The sequence below is a fragment of the Colias croceus genome, chromosome 20 (genome assembly GCF_905220415.1).
Source record: "Colias croceus chromosome 20, ilColCroc2.1".
Taxonomy (NCBI): Eukaryota; Metazoa; Arthropoda; class Insecta; order Lepidoptera; family Pieridae; genus Colias; species Colias croceus.
Window position 1 is genome coordinate 5218044 of NC_059556.1, and position 20025 is coordinate 5238068.

Here is a 20025-nt window from a genome sequence, read left to right on the forward strand (position 1 = left end):
GCTTTCAGCGATCGTATAAAAACTCGCTTCTGTTTGTATTACGGCACATTCAAATTGAGGTTTCCTCAGTGAAGTCACTGTCCATCCCTTATCAAAATGGCTTTTAAGGTGGGTTCACTACAGGCATAAAGTTATTGGTCGATTAAATTGTTCTTGCTTTTATTGTTAATTGTTATACATTTTTATTGGCGTTATTTTGTAACAGTATTGAATAGACAAAAGCTGGCTTAAGGATCTCTGATTCCAGAATCATTATAAATCCGTTCAGGAAGGTTGAATTAGAAATAGCGCTGAATAAATCTTAAATATTACTCATGAATTTTTTAAAATAACAAAAACGTGTTTATCTTTTCAGTTCGTCGTATTCGTATGCGCAATCGCCGCTGCGCAAGCCGGTGTCATCAGCCCCGTGGCTTATACCGCCCACCCAGCTCCAGTAGCGTATGCTGCCGCGCCCGTGGTCCACGCTGCACCAGTTGTGCACGCGGCCCCACTCGCCAAAGTTGCAGTTGAAGAATACGACGCCCATCCCCAATACAGCTTCGCGTACGACGTTCAAGACGGTTTGACTGGTGACTCCAAGAGCCAACACGAAACCCGTGACGGCGATGTTGTCCAAGGCTCCTACTCCGTTGTCGACCCCGATGGCACCAAGCGTACCGTTGAATACACCGCTGATCCCCACAACGGTTTCAACGCTGTTGTACACAAGGAAGCTCTCGCTGTGAAAGCTGTTGCTCCAGTCGCTAAAGTAGCTGCACCTGTTGCTTATGCCGCTGCCCCCGTCGTTCACGCTGCCCCAGTTGTCCACGCTGCCCCACTTGCATACTCCGCCCCACTCTACCACCACTGAACAACGAACTAGTCAATATACGACCCTAAAGTATTAAAAACTATATTTATTGCCAATAAATAAATGTATTATTAATAAATTTATAGTTTTTCATTGTTTCATGAAAATGCATTTGATACCCGAAGAAGATAAAGAAGATTTTAAAAGTGTAAAATAACACAAAATACCATTTCTAGACACAAAAGAACGTAGAGTAAAATCGATCTTAATAATATCTACATTTTGTTATTATTATTATTTGCTAATAATAATAAATTTAACAATACATATTAACTATTATTATCTTTTATTACCTACCTACTTGCTTTTGCCGAGTAAATACCAGTAAATACAAATGCTGAAAGCACAGCTGAAAGGTTATCGAAACTTACTGTTATTAACTGCCAGTAATCTATAGTTAGTTTTATTATTGCTTTCTTCTTGTTTTTGTTGTTAAATGGTCTCTTTTACAAGTACTTACAATAATTTATTCATTATAACACAAACAATGGTAAATATTGAATATAGATCTAGATTACAACGTTACTATTAGATCTTTGATACCTACAGTAATAACTCAGCCCCCGGAATCACAGACACAATAGAAAATCTATTGTGTCGTGGACTGATCGGGCCGCTCGGGGCTCAATGGGTCAAAGTGTTGTTATCAGTGTTGCAACAACACTGTATTTAGTTTTCAAACCTGCGGACCCGACAGACGTTGTCCAAGCGTTGTCCTGTCTTCGCGCAAAATGTCGAACCCGAAAAGTTTATGTGGCCGATATCTTGTTAAGTTTTCGCATTTTCTTAATTTTTGGCACAAATTTATTTAGAGATATTATACAAAGTTTTTCTTAAATTATAAAAATCGGTCCAACGCGATATGCCGTGACCAAGTGAAATAGGGATTCATTTTTATATATATAGAAGAGATAAAAGAGTTTGGAATATCAATGAATTTTGGTCCATTAATCGCACTCAATATTCGCGAACGATTAGGCCGATTCGTAAATAATTGTTTTATTTTTACAATCTGCAATAAATCATTTTTCGCTGATTAAAGTAGAAAGAGTAAAAAACTAATGACTAATCTTTATTGCCAACCTGTAACAAGAGGAATATGATTTATCAGATAATGTTTTCTAAAAATAATTAAATAAGCGCATAATCTAGACGTATTTTCTGGAATAAAACTACATTATGGGCAGTTGAAGGGCGGTTGGTAGAGAAAGCTTACTTTATAACCTACTCAGTTTTCATGCATATAATAGATTAGATTAAAATAAATAATAAATGAAAGCCCATTGATTTCCAATTCATAAAAAAAGATTAGATTATATTATATTTACTAGAAAATAAGAATATATTATTTTCTTTCAATGCTCTACTATTATAATAGCATGCTCTCACTTACCTACAAATAATATCACCACCAATTTTAAAACTCGTGGGAAAATATAGACACTCTTAGAAAAAATCATTTATCATCAAAATATGGACATTTTTAGAAAAAATCATTGCTACGTAGTCCATGTACCCAATGGAAAAAATAACTTTTATAAAGCTTTTTTATGATTGTCTGTCAACGCTTTTATGAAATAAAATTTGAAATCCGTTTTATAAATTCTTAGTAACAGTAAATACTAACTTAGGTATTTATTTTATAATTTAAATTTAAGAAATTTCAAACAAAAATGTATTTAAATACATGTTTGTTGTTTTAAATACATATTTGTTGTTTTAAATACATGTTTGTTGTTTTAAATACATGTTTGTTTGAAATTTCTTAACTTAGTACCTATAGTTGTAGTATAAATTATGCTTTAGTTATTTCTGTCTTTTTAAATTTTTATTGCCCGATTCTTTGATAAATGGACAGAGCCTGGCATTTACACCGTGTAGTCCTTGTACCATATCAACTGAAATACATCTGTATTGATCGGAATGTGTCATCAAGCCGCGCGTGTAAAGCCTCCATACTTTATTGTCAGCCTACGGCGTTTTGGGCCACAATATAAAATGTATGCAAGCTTTCTTAAGCATCATATCATATTGAAGCTTACAACAGTAAACTACAATGGCTTTTAAGGTTGGTTAATTAGAGTCACGTACAAATGTTGAATTAGAAAACGAACTAAAATTATAGTGTGTTAAATTCCTCAAGTGATTGATACCGAAATATTTTTTTAACAAGTACTACTGTACTAAATATATGAAATGTATAAATTTCGTTAAAGAATAAACTAATGTGTTTTCAATAATGTTACTGTGGACTATTTAAAATGTCGGAAACATTTTTAAGCTACATTTGAGTCAGCTTTTCAAGTTTATCATTCCACGTATAAAAGATTGGGAAATTTATGAATATACTCTATTGATTACTTGTATTTTATAGATTTTAATCGTTGAACGTAAAAAATAAATATTGACTGTAAGTTTATATTTACAAATTATTACAGTTCGTAATCCTCGCCTGCCTGGTAGCGGCCGCTAGCGCTGGGCTGATCTCTCACGCTCCAGTCACATACCACGCTGCTCCAGTTTACGCTACAGCACCAGTCGCTAAGGTTGCCTATTCCTCACCAGTAGCTTATGCTGCCCCAGTAGCAAAAGTTGAAGAATACGACGCGCACCCGCAATACAGCTACGCATATGACGTCCACGACAGCCTCACAGGAGATTCCAAGAGCCAACACGAGAGCCGCGACGGAGATGTCGTACACGGTTCTTACTCCCTGGTAGATTCTGATGGCACAAAGCGCACTGTTGACTACACAGCTGATCCCGTGAACGGTTTCAACGCGGTCGTGCACAAAGAAGCTCTCGGTGTCAAAGTAGCGCCCGTGGTTGCGAAAGCGGTGGCCCCTGTTGTTCACGCTGCCCCATTGAATTATCACGCTACTCCCGTGAACTATCACGCTGCTCCCGTGAACTATCACGCTACTCCCGTGAATTATCACGCTACTCCCGTGAACTATCACGCTGCACCCATTGCCTACTCCGGGAACCTATACCACCATTAATTAAAATAGCATAAATATGTTAATTATTTTTACCATTAAATTTATTTGAATTTATATTATAAGTCTATTTTTTGCATTTTTTTTTACAATTCTATACATATAATAAATCTGTAGAAGGGTCAATTCTGTACATTGAAAATATTGAAAAAATAAATAGCACTGGTGTTACTGGATCGATACCAAACCGAAATATGTGATTAAAAAAAATTTTGTCTGTCTGTCTGTCTGTATGTGAAGACATCACGTGAAAACTAACTGTTCGATTTCGATGAAACTTGGTATAATTATACCTTATTATCCTGGGCGTAAAATAGGATACTTTTTATCCTGGAAAAATACGTAGAAAAAAATTAATCTTAATTTTTCAGTTTTATCCATAGACGTTGTTCTGTAGAACCGCCAACACACGTTGCGTATTATTATAGGCCTAGCCGTATTTGGGTCCAATCTTAGGTCCAATAGATATTTATAAGATGTCATTGTCAGAGTTACTCAAAATGGAGAAATAAACCATCCACGCGAAGACCGACATCCACGCGGATGGAGTCGCGGGCGGAAGCTAGTAATGTAATATGCCTAAGTTATAGATAGGTAATTTTTGGCAAATAGAAATTATGTTTTTATTGATTCTGTAAATCATGAAATCCTATAGATAAATTAAAGAGTACAAAATAGAAATACATTACGTTGATACGGTACGTTTTAATTTTATGACACTTATCCGGGGCTATTATAGTCAAAGCGTCATGTTGTTGCCGTTGTATTGCGTTCCTGATATTTGGTCAATCAACAAATCTAATTTTATAATTAGAACCTTATAATGCCTGAGATAAGCTCGTTCGAAATCAAACGTACATACTCTTCCAATTTGTTTCAATTGCTTAGATATTCCAAAGATTTTTCTCGATTTGACAGCTTGATGATAAGAGAGCTTATAAATATATGTTATTTCTATCGAACTAAGTAAATCACCTTAATTTGCCGTTCAATTAATAAAGTAGCTCTTTCATAGTTTTTTAACCAGTTTTTTAACCGAAAAAAAAAAACAGACAGAAAGCAAAAAAAGTTAGGAAAACAGACAAAAAGTTCAGAAGAATAATTTTGTAATTTTCTTCCAGAGAATGAATTAAATTGGCAAAAAATCCTTGTTACAAGTATTGGGATATCCTAATATAGAATACGTATAGATGCAACAATTCTATATACCTACTTCATAAATTATTATCTCTAATAAAATATTTTTATTTATTTAATTAATAATAGTTAAATCTCTCGATTTTATGTTATGCTGTGATTTAGATACACTACTAGGTAGGTACTTTAAATGTGCTCTACTACTATAATATTTATGTACTCGTATTTTTGATTGATCAAACGTATGAATATGTATAATTTAATTAATAATATTTAAAATATTGCAAGAAATTCACAGGGCTATTCTTTGAACTTTTTGTAGAGTGAGCGAAATCTTTATAAACTCTTGCCTAGCACTGATAGGTATTTATTATATTTTGGTTAACCGTAATTTATGGAATAGATTGTAAATGTATCTAAGTCTTCGATTCAATTACCTAGAAAATACAATTGTTCGTTAATGTTAATACTTAATTGTAATTGCATACAAATAGTAAACAGTAAACCGCTTCTTTCACTGATGCATCTCAACGTTCAGTTTCATAATGTTGGCCGAAAGTCAAAAACGTTCGAATTTTCTGCCATTGACAAATTGCAGCTCATTTTCAATTGCGAGCACATCCAAAGTGATGTCCGTACAATACTAAACGCGAACTTGGCCCAGTGTCACAACCATCTGCCCCTATATATACCTCGATGCTCCTGACACCAGCATAGTCACACTTGGCTTCATAACCAACTCATCCTAACAACAATGGCCTTTAAGGTAAACATTTTTCGATTTAAACAAATTTAAAACAATTGTTAATTTTTAGTCATTATCTAGCTCTTCCATCATTAATTTAACAGATAATCATATTTGTGATTTTTTGTCAAAAATTGTACTGAGTGTGAAGCACAACAAAAGGTTGTCAAGACTACTGTCTCATAGTTAAAATTAATCCAATAATCATTTTAATTTTACTTAATTGTGATTTTAAACACATATTCTCTATCTTTAATCATAACTGTTTCACTATAAATCAAATACTTACCGAATGTATTTATTAAATTTAACTGTATTTATTTAATTAATCTAGAAACGCGTGATTAATAACTGTAACTAATGCAACATAGAACATTTTTAAACGCCTATGTAATTTAAATTCTGAGGAGGACGTAAACGCGTCCTTGACTAACGGTCCTCTAAGCTAGTTAGTAATTTCTCTGCGCAAGCATTGCGCAATTGCACTAGTCTCGCCCTCGCAAATCCGTGTCACTATTTCAAGTACGACTGTGACGTACATAAATGTAACATATTCAAGGAGTAATGTGATATAATTGCTCTATTTGTTTTAAAATCTATATGAACGGCTTTTTGAATGTTTAGTACAATGTGTTAAAATCTTATTACATGAATAAATAAATAACTAAATAAATAAATAAATAAATAAATAAAATGAATCGATTTATATTATCTTTGAATTTGATTATAAGTGAAGTAAAAATTAATGATTTAAATTAATGCTTGTTTTTATTATTTACAGTTCGTTGTCTTCTCCTGCATCGTGGCTATCGCCCGTGCCAGCGTATACGTAGGAGCTCCAGCCGCTCCAGTAGTCGCAGCACCCCCAGTAGCAGCTAGATTGGAAGAATTCGATGCTCTTCCACAATATAGATTTGGGTACAACGTAGCTGATTCCCTGACTGGCGACTACAAGAGCCAGCAGGAGCAACGCGACGGTGATCTCGTGCAAGGATCGTACTCGCTCGTCGACCCAGATGGCACACGCCGCACTGTTGATTATTCCGCTGATTCAGTCAATGGATTCAACGCGGTCGTGCGCAAGGAGCCATTGGTGGCTGCAGCACCCGCAGTCGTCGCTGAACCAGCTGTAGTCCCCGCTCGTCTTGCTGCTGCCCCCGTTGCCGCCGCTCCCCTAGTAGCCGCTCCCGTTGCAAGATACACGGCCGCTTACACCGCCCCAGCAGCGTATGCACCCATTGCATACAATACACCCTTCGCGAGACTAGCGGCATACCCAGCACCTTACGCTCCAGTCGCCAGGCTGGCCGCTGCTCCTGTTGTTGCTGCGTAAACTACTTTAATGTTTTGGACTGATCTTGACTATGGCCATTAAACTTTTTTATTTGACAATAATTTATTTTATTTAAGTACACCCTATTTTTAACAATGATGGTTCTTAAATAATACATAGTAGAACCAATAAATATCGCATAATTATATTTAAAAGTGAAGCTTACAGAAAATGTAAAACTGAAGCATATTTTTTATATATATACATAAATACAGCATTAACTATGTCGTTTGCGACTTGGCAACGTCTATTTAAAACTACTTACACGAAACTTTCGTGTTTATTGCAGTGAATTTAATAATTTGCAAGTATCATTAATTAATCAGGGAGAATACAGTAAACACTAAACTATACTATCCAACAACCTTTACTGAGGCACTACAAACTAAGGAAACTTTAAGTTGCTTTTATCTTTGCGCTTTTTATTCCAAGTTATCCACGCTAAAAGAATAAAAAAGTACGGTAATTTACTTTTGGTCTCATCGGGAAACCTTCTGTGCTTCGATAAAACAGAGCTGTTTGTAAGCTCTTTGTTATAACAAGGCTTAACTTCTAAAAAGTCAATAGAGTTTCTACCAATATAATTTAATTCTGTTCATTATTATTCTAAAAATAAAAAAAATACTATGTCAATTTCGTAGTGTCATTAAATTAACGAACGATGAATAAATTGGAACAGGATTCTTTTTATATGAATTAAGTATTATTTTTTGTAAACTATTTTTAAATTATAAATACACTTTAATAGTAAAGTTAAGATGGAGGAAAAACAATTATATGGTGCCTTGACGGTGTACCGGGAACGTGGTGCTTATTTGCGGCGTTTAGAGCAATTTGAAAAAGCGAAAGCATCTTATGATGAAGCTTATAAGAATGCTCCAGATGATGTGCGAATGCTCACTGGAAGAAGTCAGGTTTGTGCAGACGCCGTACAGCCGGTTCAGGCTTATGCTGATGCGGAACTTGCCTTAAAACTCGAGCCGCATAATATGAATGCCCGTAATATGCAAGCTCGCGCTATGTACACTATGTCTGATTTCGAAAGATCAGTCGTCATGAATTATCGTGGAGCACGAGTACGACGTCAACCTCCTTATTTCATGGAAGGAATAAATCAAGGAGTTGAAACAATTCAGGATTGTATCGGTGTCAACGCTGGCAATGTTATGGTAGATTTCTTACCCCTAATAAAACAACAAGAAGCTGCACACCCCGCTGGCGAAGAGGAAAAAAAACCATTACATGTTTCTCGAATTCCCAAACCCGAGCGCAAAAAAAAGCTGACACAAATGCAAGCTAGAAAACATTTGACACTAGCTCGCGTCCTTGCCATGAAGTACCTTGGTCCAATGGCTTACGATAAATTCTTTCTTCAGCATTTAACAGAAGATCCTAGACTGCAATCTGCCAATGCAGGTGGAAGTAAAGAATTAAAAGGATTAGTTAAAGAGGCACTTAGATCATTAACTGAGAGGCAAGATATGCTACGTGCGCAACGGCCATATTACACGATTAAATTAGCAGAAAAAGCAGAATCTAAGCATCAAAACAAATATAAAGATGCAGTACTGGTCAAGGAGCGTGAGATTGGAGCTCGAACATCTGAACGGCTTCTTAAGCAAATTGAAAAAAGTTTACGTGAAAATCGTATTATGGATTTAATAGCGCAAGCTGAACGTATGCAATTGTTTCTGGATAATAAAACTCCTCGCACTCTACCGGATAAAGACATTTATACAGATCGATTGTACAGAGCAGTCGGTGAAGGATATTTGGCTCAACATCGTCTTTCCTATACTCTTAGTGAACGTGGTAATAGACGCCGAATTGCTTTCCTTATGGGTCTACCAGTAGGAAGACCGACCTCCTTTGACTCTGTGATGGCTAATTATCCTTACAAGTTCATTGATATCAAACAAGCCACAGAAAAAGTAGTTGCTACACTTGAAATGTGTGAAAATTCTACAATGAAATGTTGGTTAATGTATGAATTAGCACGTTTACTTTGCACACAAAAGAATTATGCCTTAGCCAAATTTTACGCTAAGCGCTGTCAGCGTGAAGCTCAAGAAATTGGAAATGTAACTTGGTGGTTGAATGGGCTTTTTGTTTTAATGAGTGGGGACATGCAACAAGGCAATGCTAATGAAGTTCGAATACAGGTTGAAGAAGCTTATGAATACTCTAAAAAGTTAAATGACCCAGAAAGAGTGCAAGCATTTTTGAGTAAATGTGCAGAAATGGCCGCTGAGACGGTATCAGCTGATGAAAGGAAAGCGATAATTCAGCGTGAGAAACAGATCTTAGGCGTCATGGACGAGGTACAACGTGTGGATACTAGCGTTTTATTCAAACGGATGTCTACAGTACCAGCTGGCCGTCGATTCTCTGTATTACCTAGAAAGCCAGAAGCAGGAGAATCACGTGCTGAGCGTCGACGTCGTCGACAAAGAGGATTATCTGTTATTCCTGGTCCTGAGCGCGCTTTACCAGCCCCACCAAAGTCGGACACTCTTGGTTTCCAGGTTTTTGATATTTAAGTATTTATACATTAACACTTTCATAACGCAGTTACTTATATTTATATGAAATAAACTACAATATTTGAATAAATAATTATTTTATTTCGTAATTTACATTATGACGAGAGGTAGGTATTAAAAATAATTTAATGGTGGTATAGAGGGGCAGAGTATGCTACAGGTGCGGCGTGTACTACGGGAGCAGAAGCGTATGCTACTGGAGCGGCGTACGAAACTGGAGCTGCGATTTTAGCGACAACTGGAGCGACAGCTTTCACGGCGAGAGGTTCTCTGTGTACGACAGCGTTGAAACCATTGTGGGGGTCAGCGGTGTATTCAACGGTACGCTTGGTGCCATCGGGGTCGACAACGGAGTAAGAGCCTTGAACAACATCGCCGTCGCGAGTTTCGTGTTGTGTTTTAGAGTCACCAGTGTGTCCGTCTTGAACGTCGTAGGAGAAGCTGTAACGGGGATGTGCGTCATATTCTTCGACGGCAACCTTTGTAACGGGAGCAGCATAGGCGACTGGAGCGTGGAGAGCGTGGGCGGAGTAGGCCAGAGGAGCTGAGTAGGCTAAGGGAGCAGCTGACAATAGACCAGCGCTAGCCGCAGCTACCAAACAGCTGAGTACTACGAACTGTAACAAAAAATATAAGTTTTTTTTTCTTCTTTAATACTAAAAATTTTTACTCTATTTATAAGCAATATGAACTGTTCGTTTTTTTACAATGACATTTATGAAGATCATATTTAACTAATTTATTTATAGATTAGTTCTGTATGTTCAATAAGTAGTTTTTGTAGAAATACCTTGAATGCCATTTTGGTTTCGATTTGATAGAATACAGAATCGTACTGATATGTAGAATCGGCGAAGGCTTTTTATATTCGCTTTACCACAAACTTATATGTGACGTCACACTTCGCTCATATGTAATTGATCCCTGCGCCTACCGAGCTTATACTTTCGCTTTCATTTGTTCGTTAAGACAAGGTCGCGGTCTTAGCCGGAATGTGGCCATCGGATACGTTGTTATCATAAAGGTCGCTATAAAGCCTTTTTCAGTTATCATGTATGTGTCTGAATAAATAAATGTACCTAACAAAATTTGGTCTCGATTTGGTAAGATGGCAGTCATGGCATTTATAATAAACTGTAGCCAAAGGTGCTCCTTAGAGTTACATTTTAATTTTTAACTAAAATTTGCAACTAGGTAATTAAAAAATATATTTTAGTAGCTGCTCCGCGCGGTTTAACCGCCGTGGCTTCACTCCTGTTGGTCGTAGCGTGATTTTATAGCCTTCGCAGCGAAGCCTAATTAGCCTTCCTCGATAAATGAGCTATCTAACACCGAAAGAATTTTTGAAATCGGACCAGTAGTTCTCGAGATTAGCGCGTTCAAACAAACAAACAAACAAACTCTTCAGCTTTATCATACATATTAGTATAGATATTAATTTCAAAAATTTGCTAAGGGATGCTTATTTTTTGTATTCCTTGATATCAAAACAAAACATAAAAATTTCACCCTGGGCATTTGACCGCAGCAACTTTAAGTATTTACGGGAACCTATGTAAAATATACTCTAATATGTATATACCTATAATAGTTTTCTTTACTGCGTCTGGTTTCTTTAACATTATAAATAGGTGAAAATGAGTACAATTTAAGAAGTCACAAGCTACTAGAGCTCAAGTGAAAGCTTTCTTCTATAAATGGACCATAAATACCTACCTAACACTGAATTAATTTTTCAAATCGGACAGCGCCGAGACGAACGTCAAAACGCCAAGGAATAGAATACGCTATCGATAGAAATTGACATAAGCGTATGATGTTTTGCCTAAGGATTCGGTCACCCTACCAACGACAACGACGACCACCAAGAAAATTTTCATCCAGTCGCAATTAAATAAAATTGTGCAAAACACAATTAAAAATAAAATTTAAGAATTTCCTGTCGTATTGGTGTTTGGAAAAAAAAATTTGAGATCAATGGATAAACAAACAGGTTTTTCATAGAAACGGTGGCTCCTGGAAAAAAATGTATTTAACCTTTTTTATAGATAATTAGATGATCTACAATTTTGGTTCAGGTGATTGTATGATAAACTTACCATCTCGGCGAAAATCGCAAAAAAACCCTATTTTTTTTATTAATTGACCTCGAAATTTTTTATTTGAACTAATGATTAAAAGATTACTATAACTAAAAGATTTTGAACAAATTTCGGCAAGATTGGAATTTTGGTCGTGGTCGTCGTCGTCTTTGGTAGTGTGACCGAACCATTACCAAAATGTCATGAGCTTATGTCAAGCGTTAGCAGTTTCTATTCCATGGCGTTACGTACGTTTTTTCTAAAGGCCCTGTAGTTTCTGAGATAAGCGTGTTCAAACAAACAAACTATCTATCTTTAATAAGTAATAATAATAAATAAGATTTATAATATGAGTAGGTATATCTCACAATTGTTTATTATTTAATGACGTATAGGTAGAGTTTAAAATAAAAATAAATAAATTTGTTTCAATTCTTTTAATAACATAAATAACATTTAAGTAGAAAAATCCTTAACAATAATAGGTTTATATACAAGCAGTCAACAAGAAAATTGTAATAATTCATCTACCAGTAAGGACTGGCTATTCTGGGGGCGTATAGAGGTGCGGGGGCGGGTGCGAAGAGAGGCGCCCTCACTACTGGAGCTGGGGCGTAATGCGCAGGGGCGTAATGCGCTGGGGCATAATGCGCTGGGGCATAGTGTGCTGTGGCATAATGAGCTGGGGCAACTACTGGCGCACGGGCAACTAGTGGAGCAGGGGCAGGAGCAAATAATGGAGCATGTGCTACTGGGGCAGGCGCGAGTACAGGCGCTGGGGCTACAACAGGCGCAGGAGCTACAACCTTGGCGGCAACAGCAGCTACTAGAGGCTCACGGCGAACAACAGCGTTGAATCCGTTCAACGGATCAGCAGCGTAGTCCACAATCCTCCTGGTACCGTCTGGGTCGACGACGGAATATGAGCCAGTTACGAGATCTCCGTTTCTGTGTTCCTGGTGTCCTTTGTAATCCCCAGTTAATGAATCCTGGACGTCGTAGCCGAAGGAGTATTGAGGTAAGGGGTCCACTCGTGCTACCGGAACTGGTCCTACTACGCTAGCGGTGGCAACGCCCACCAGGCAGATGAATACTACAATCTGTAAGAAAAAAATGTTATTACAATATTGGGGTATGGAAATTTCGTTTGCAAGTTGTAGTTACTTTTTTTTTTTTTGCGACATTGAAATGAAGTGAGGTCTGGTGATTAATTTAAAAAAAATGGCCAACAAACGAAAACAAATAATTACGACATGATGCACAATAGATAACATAGATCCATTACACAATAACAACAACGATTGGATCGAATTGGTCACTCCATTGATATGCGCCGAACGTGCGCGAACTGAATACACGCGCTACTTGCGCCATGTTCCTGCTTCAAAAGAAAGGACCACTTTTCGTAATAGTGTCGTGAATATTAAACGTATCAATAAAATGTACCACCTAAATTATTATTAATGTTGTTATAATTTCATATCAGTATGCTATTCGAATGACTGAAATTTCTAATCGTCAATCGTCATAATATACATAGAATGCAATAATTGCAACTATTTAAATGTCCATAATTAATAAGTAAATTATAATTGTAAAGTAAAATATAATTAAAATAAATAAAATTTAATTTAATTTAAATTTACTACAGAATACAAAAGTGCAAAGTGTGCATTATAAAGCTTTATATTACCTATTTTTTTAACTTTAGACAATCTCGGCACAATAAAAACATTTCAATAGCACACTAAGCCCCTTCTTCTACATATAAATAACAATAAATACGATCATATTTGAATAATTAGAGATTTTTTTCTAAAGCTCTTACTTTATCACAGACATTAAGATCCAACAAATAAAAGCATCTACATAGAAAGAGGGTGGTGTCGCAAATTAAGCCGATATGGAAGTGTTAGTCAATCGAGCATGTCACGACGAGGTGATGCTATCACCGCGACCTCCGTGACTGTGATAATGCGATACCGGTACCGATTGCATGATAACAACAAATGCTTCTGATCTACTATGACATTGTATACTTTTGGTGGATCATAAATCGTAAAATAAATGATGGAATTAAATCTTAAGAGCTTTTGTCGTCATTGTAAGCTCGATGTAGATGCAAATTAAAAATGTTAAGTAGGTTAATATCAATATCAATATTAATTTATTTTTGACAGTATGCTTATAAGCACTAATGGGCAGTTACTTGAAGGCAGTGATAAAAAATATTTTCATAAATCTATATAAGGAGAGCGAAATATAAATTAATTGTTAAAATTATGTTTTTAAAATAAGATTAACCCTTGTGACAGTTAACTTTAAAGGTCAAAGAAATTGTTTGTTATTGAAATAATTATAAATAATTTTACCTTGGTGTTCATGGCTGTTTGCTTAGGGTTGGATGTGCAGTCCGAGGAAGTACTGTGAATACCCTGGGGCGAAGCCGCGTTATATATCTGACGATACGTAACTGAGGACGTGAGTACAATACTTGTGGCCCATTGAAGAAAGCGTGTTACGCGATCGTTGTATTGCTGTTACGATTTTTTATATCGTTTTCAATTAGAGCAGTAAGGATTCAAATAGTTTACACATGCCTATTGTTTTTATCCCGGGATAAAAACAATAGGCATGTGTAAACTATTTGAGATTGGGATCCGTGTGCTGTTCTTCAAAACAAATGGCCAATTTCTACGATACATCCAGTTGTATTTGTTTTTCTGAATAGTTGTTCGCTAAGGCTCTTCCCGGGATAAAAACAATGATGGTAGGTAATGTAATCGTCTGGCTTGTACTTCAGTTTTATATTTTAAGCAAACTGAATAGCACGACGCGATTATTTAAAAAAGTAGGGATCCATTAAAACCTTATCAGGCTCGTACTATTTTTGTATATAAGATAAATAATTAATATTAATTTTAAAATATACATAAATCTCGTGTCACAATGTTTGTCCTCAATGGACTCCTAAACCACTTAACCAATTATAATAAAATTCGCACACCATGTGCAGTTCGATCCAACTTGAGAGAAACTTTTTTTTTATTTATGGAACTTGAAACACTGAAAAAAGAGAAAAAATAACATACTACATCATAATATAATAAAATGAAGTTTGGGAATCTGTAATAAAGGGATCATACTTAGATTATTGCATACGTAATAAACGACTAAGGAAAAAGTATGTCATATTTTGATTGCCTTTGTAAAAAGTAGTAGGCATAAGTCACTACCCGTCCGATTAGGGCCCTTCTGGCCTCCTCCACTCAAGCGACAGCTCAAGCCGAGGTTCGTGGTCCCCGTCAAGGGGGGACGCCCTTGTGCATGTCGCTACCAGGGTGAACCTTCAGTTCACCCCCGCGTCCGCGTTAAAATGTAGAAGCCCTTCTGGCTAACATTGAGAAACACCTTACAAAAAAAAAAAAAAATAAGTCACTAGGCAGTTACGGTAGTTAAATTTCACCAACTTTATTCATAGCAACAGCGACTGAGTCATTTGATCGTAATGGGTATCCACTGTGGAGTCATATCACAGTAATACTGACAAAACGTTGGACGAACATTAATAGAATATTATATTGCCAAGGTTGTCTGGAAGAAATCGTGATGATAAGATGGCAAATTGATGTAAGTAAACAATTTTAATGATTCTTTCTTCGTTTATAAGCTGCTGCTGAAAGCTTTCTCCATTTAAATTTTGTCTAGTTTTGACATTTTTTTTGTAAATGTGGTTTAGTTTTCTATAATAAAATAATTTTACATAGTGCCTTGCCAATGCCTAGGGTCACTTTAATTTGTAAAATTATTATATGAAAATAATTGATTTATTTATTTATTATTTTATCCGGTATCCTGTAGGATGTACATACGTACAATTTTGGTATGAGTGAAATAGAGAACAGAAAACGTATGACCACCACGTATGAGCGTAATAAATATGACGGTACGCGATAATTTATCGTTACATAACGTTTGTTTTTATTTCACACTATTATCAAAGATAATATTATTCATTATACTTTTGCTAACTTGAATGGTTCATTTATGAAACAATATGGTTATAAATTTTTAGCAAATAAATAATAATTATTTATAATTTTTAGAGTATTCAAATATTAAACACTAGCTTCCGCCCGCGACTCCGTCCGCGCGGATGTCGGTCTTCGCGTGGATGGTTTATTTCTCCATTTTGAGTAAATCTGACAATGACATCTTATAAATATCTATTGGACCCAAATACGGCTAGGCATATAATAATACGCAACGTGTGTTCGCGGTTCTACAGAACAACGTCTACGTCAACGTCAACGTCGTCTATAACTGAAAAATTAAGATTATTTTTTTTCTAGTATTTTTCCAGGATAAAAAGTAAGGTAAAGGCTCCTAATACGGCGGTAGTCAAAATCGCTCCCTAAAACGGTGGTATTTCTATTTTCGAGTTTTATTCCTGTTTTATTAATTTTAAGTACACCAAAATGTAAACTATTTATTCCAAATTTATTACTCCATGACTTAACTAACGTTTGCAAGTATAGCACATAGACAACACAACAAGATCAATCAATCTGTGTAACGGCATCGACATGAGAGGTGTTTCCATACAAACGTGAAACAACAAAAGTAAGTACACTAATATTTATAAACTAAGTTTTTCGTATTAATATGCCGTTCAAGTTTGTATTTGTATTGTTTATTGCATTTTCCTACTATTACACTCACTATTTAAATAGCTTGTTTCATATTTGTAAGTCATTTTCTACCCAAAAAATAAGAAATAAAATACCGCCGTAATACGGTACAAATTTTATAGATTAATCCTAATACGGTGGCATAACTCCGAAATAGGAAAACTACTGGGCATGTTTAATTGTTTATAACTTTCATTTTATTTACTTATTGAATTAATTCCAAGATTAGTTGAAATAATTATTAATCTGATAAATTAGAAACCATATTCTGCGGTATGTGTTCTTAATTGGAAATCCAGTTAAATATGAAAACGGTTGAGTACAAAATGTTTGTTTCTTAGAAGGGGTAAAAATAGGAAGGTGTATTTTAATGTATCACAAATCATTTATTTTGTATAACTGTTGATTTGAGTTTTACACATCTGAGCCAAAAAACTGTTATCATTTGATTAAGCATTTACATTCTCTTGTTTATCGAATTTTTGATGGGTCAGAATTAGGATTATTAAAAACACGAGTAATTTTCCTATTACGGTGGTAGATATTTCCAGGTAACTCTGTATTAGGTTATATGATCTCCTATTACGGCCCTAATATAATAGAACTTAAAATTACCAGATTTAGGGTTGCGTAAATAAATAAGAAGTTTTGTGTCTTTTTTTGTGGATTCTTATTTGATATGCGTGTTTTTTTTTTCGATAAAACTAAAAGCATAAATGAAACACATTAAAAATGAATCAACGTAATCAAACCAATGGTCAATGAATAAAAAACTTACAATTTACTTTACTAACACATTCCTATTATTTAACAAATATTATTTGTACGGAACTTCAATGAATATAATTTCTGACCCTCCGTTTTAGGAGCCGCCTACCGCAGTATTAGGCTCTGACCAAAATTATACCTCCGTGTTAGGGAAAATCGACCTGACTATTTAAATATTTTTTTAAAATAAGAAATATCATGAAAATAAACATAGACTCAACAGCAATACAAAATTTAAGTTCCACTTTTAACGATAAAGTGGTTTGGCACCTTTACAAAGACTTACAAATGCTTATTTTTGATACTTACTTTCAAATGTTGCGAAATACCTCCGTATTAGGTGCTTTTACCTTATCCTATTTTACGCCCAGGATAATAAGGTATAATTATACCAAGTTTCATCGAAATCGGACTTGTAGTTTTCACGTGATGTCTTCACATACAGACAGACAGACAGACAGACAGACAAAAATTTTTTTAATCACATATTTGGGTTTGGTATCGATCCAGTAACACCCCTTGCTATTTATTTTTTCAATATTTTCAATGTACAGAATTGACCCTTCTACAGATTTATTATATGTATAGATGACTAAAATTTATTATTATACATAATTTATAACATAATATGTAAAGCTATCGGTTGTAGGTACTCTTTGCTACGAAAATCGACGAATAGAGGATATTTAATATTATGGCACACGATATGTAGAAAAGGAATGTAAATATTAGTAAATGATTTTAGAAAATTTATGTTCATTATTTTTTACTAAAAGCAAATAAGTAATAGGAAAGTTGTAATACGTAAAAATATCAATCATCAGTATAGATTTACCTGAGGAAACGTTTCCTTTCGGAAATTCCTTTGTGAGTACGGCCTCAGTGGTTCAACAATTTTCATCAGTTAATCTGAGAGCTACACTGTAAAAGCAATGTTCAATCTGCTTTTACTTATTAACAAAAGATTTTTAGACTTCTAAGTGTATGGTTTATATGCTGCACATATGCATGATACTCATTGTTGTGTATAGGATAATATTACCTACATATCTGTGCCCAGTGGTAGGTTGTGTGTAAGGTGGGTGTACATATTATTTTCATGTATAACATTAATTTCTTATACGAATACTAAAAAATCTTTGCTTTATTTTAATTCGGAATAAAGGCATCCTTCACTAAATTTTATAAAATAATATATAAGTAGATAACTATTATTTTATAATAGTTATGAATCACAATTTTTTTAAATATATTTAGTTAGTTTTGTATTCATGATTATAATTTATGAGTGTATATTTTGTGTGGGTAAGCGAAACATTCTTTGGGAAGCAGTTTAAAGTTATCGTTTCTTTGGGAAGCAGAAGTAATTATTATTTAGATTGAAAGTACCAAATAATACCGTATAAAAACATTTATTTAACTATATACATAGCAAGTCTTTGATATTGAGCCATCCAATTATTATTAAAATTAAGGGTATCGGTAGCCAGCAGCGGCGGTCTCAACGATTTTCGCGGGAGCGGCAGCTACGGCCGGCGCTGGGGCAACAGCGAGGCGAGCTGGCGCGGCAACGGCTGAGTAGGCGGGTACGGCGTATTGGGCAGGTGCGGCAATCGCTGTGTATGCAGCGGGGTAGCTGTATGCGGCAGCGACTGGGGCGGCGTATCGGGCGGAATATACAGGAGCAGCCACGGGGGCGGCAGCTAACGGGGCGGTGTACGCAGCGTAAGGAGCTGCGGCGTATCTCGCAAATACTGGAGCGGCAACTGGGGCGGCGGCAACCGGAGCGGCGGCGTATCTAGCCACAACTGGAGCAGCCACTGGGGCAGCTGAATATCTAGCCGCAGCTACGGCAGCGTTGCTGTAGTACGTGGCAGGTGCGACGGCATAGCGGGCCACTGGAGCGACGACGGGAGCGGCAACCTTAGCAGCTACAACGGGTTCCGCTACAGCTACAGCCGGAGCGGCGGATATGCGGGCGGGAACCACAGCAGGCTCAGCGACAACAGCGGGTGCTGCCGCAACCAAAGGTTCCTTGCGGACCACAGCGTTGAATCCATTGACTGAATCCGCAGAATAGTCGACCACACGACGAGTGCCGTCAGGTTCAACGAGAGAGTATGATCCCTGAACTAAGTCGCCATCGCGTTGTTCTTGTTGGCTCTTGTAGTCACCGGTGAGAGAGTCGGCTACATTGTATCCAAATCGGTATTGTGGAAAGGAGTCGAACTCTTCAAGTTTTGCTGCTACCACTGGTGCGGTATAGGCGACTGGAGCCACGCTTCCATAAGCCAGAGCCACGAGGCATGAGAAAATCACGACCTGGAAAGACAAGTATGTTTATGCGCTGTCACAAATAAAAGAAAAGTTTATGTGCCATTACAACAATCAAATGGAATGCTTTTAATCACACTTGTATCACTTTCACTATCACTAGAATGCACTTCACTTAAATCCAATGAAACTCCGTACCTTGAACACCATTTTGTTGGTTTGGTAGTTGTAATGTGCACAGGGATGCTAGAAGCTGTGAACTGTACCCCTTGTTGGCCACTAACGGCATTTATAGTGGCTCGTTGCTTCATCCCGAGAGCATCTCCAAATTTAAATATATTCAAGTACGCACGTACAAGTCTGGTCGATGGGACGACTGGACAATGTCACTTAAACAAAGCCGCTACTTGTGCAACTGGGCCGGGGCTATGAAACATCGCGGTCACACTCATTTTTCCTTCTATTATTTAGACTTGTTTTCAGGAGGTCTATTTACACGATGGTCTCGGTTATTATAGACACGTTAGACGGAAACAATGTGAATAACTAATGATACTGCATTCAGTCATCTGAAATTTCAAACCACAAGTACATGAAAGCA

General features: G+C 36.3%; 7 protein-coding genes across 8 annotated transcripts; 4 read left to right on the forward strand and 3 right to left on the reverse strand.

Annotated features, from left to right (window-relative positions):
* Positions 1-24: 24 nt before the first annotated feature.
* LOC123700978 (larval cuticle protein A3A-like) lies at positions 25-932 on the forward strand. The gene is made up of 2 exons (XM_045648376.1): positions 25-108; positions 356-932. Exons 1-2 carry the CDS (start codon positions 97-99, stop codon positions 851-853), a joined length of 510 nt encoding a protein of 169 aa, XP_045504332.1. The 5' UTR covers positions 25-96; the 3' UTR covers positions 854-932.
* A 1953-nt stretch (positions 933-2885) lies between these two features.
* LOC123700975 (larval cuticle protein A2B-like) lies at positions 2886-3856 on the forward strand. The gene is made up of 2 exons (XM_045648372.1): positions 2886-2921; positions 3292-3856. The coding sequence occupies exons 1-2, from the start codon at positions 2910-2912 to the stop codon at positions 3853-3855; spliced, it is 576 nt and encodes a 191-aa protein (XP_045504328.1). The 5' UTR covers positions 2886-2909; the 3' UTR covers position 3856.
* Positions 3857-5658: 1802 nt separating this feature from the next.
* On the forward strand, positions 5659-7126 carry LOC123700976 (larval cuticle protein A2B-like). The gene is made up of 2 exons (XM_045648374.1): positions 5659-5755; positions 6516-7126. Exons 1-2 carry the CDS (start codon positions 5744-5746, stop codon positions 7065-7067), a joined length of 564 nt encoding a protein of 187 aa, XP_045504330.1. The 5' UTR covers positions 5659-5743; the 3' UTR covers positions 7068-7126.
* Positions 7127-7770: 644 nt separating this feature from the next.
* On the forward strand, positions 7771-9646 carry LOC123700971 (outer dynein arm-docking complex subunit 4-like). Its single transcript, XM_045648367.1, has one exon. It carries the CDS (start codon positions 7826-7828, stop codon positions 9605-9607), a length of 1782 nt encoding a protein of 593 aa, XP_045504323.1. The 5' UTR covers positions 7771-7825; the 3' UTR covers positions 9608-9646.
* Positions 9647-9670: 24 nt separating this feature from the next.
* LOC123700979 (larval cuticle protein A3A-like) lies at positions 9671-10505 on the reverse strand. The gene is made up of 2 exons (XM_045648377.1): positions 10401-10505; positions 9671-10227 (listed from the first exon to the last, which is right to left on the reverse strand). The coding sequence occupies exons 1-2, from the start codon at positions 10410-10412 to the stop codon at positions 9736-9738; spliced, it is 504 nt and encodes a 167-aa protein (XP_045504333.1). The 5' UTR covers positions 10413-10505; the 3' UTR covers positions 9671-9735.
* A 1608-nt stretch (positions 10506-12113) lies between these two features.
* Positions 12114-15204, reverse strand: LOC123700973 (cuticle protein 19.8-like). Its single transcript, XM_045648370.1, has 3 exons — positions 15162-15204; positions 14064-14228; positions 12114-12791 (listed from the first exon to the last, which is right to left on the reverse strand). Exons 1-3 carry the CDS (start codon positions 15168-15170, stop codon positions 12219-12221), a joined length of 747 nt encoding a protein of 248 aa, XP_045504326.1. The 5' UTR covers positions 15171-15204; the 3' UTR covers positions 12114-12218.
* A 3342-nt stretch (positions 15205-18546) lies between these two features.
* LOC123700972 (cuticle protein 19.8-like) lies at positions 18547-19737 on the reverse strand. 2 transcript variants are annotated; one of them, XM_045648369.1, is made up of 3 exons: positions 19623-19737; positions 18675-19472; positions 18547-18644 (listed from the first exon to the last, which is right to left on the reverse strand). In XM_045648369.1, exons 1-3 carry the CDS (start codon positions 19632-19634, stop codon positions 18621-18623), a joined length of 834 nt encoding a protein of 277 aa, XP_045504325.1. In that variant the 5' UTR covers positions 19635-19737; the 3' UTR covers positions 18547-18620. The 2 variants fall into 2 exon arrangements, with proteins under 2 accessions (XP_045504325.1, XP_045504324.1); XM_045648368.1 differs by having other exon boundaries at positions 18547-19472.
* Between the last annotated feature and the right edge of the window lie 288 nt (positions 19738-20025).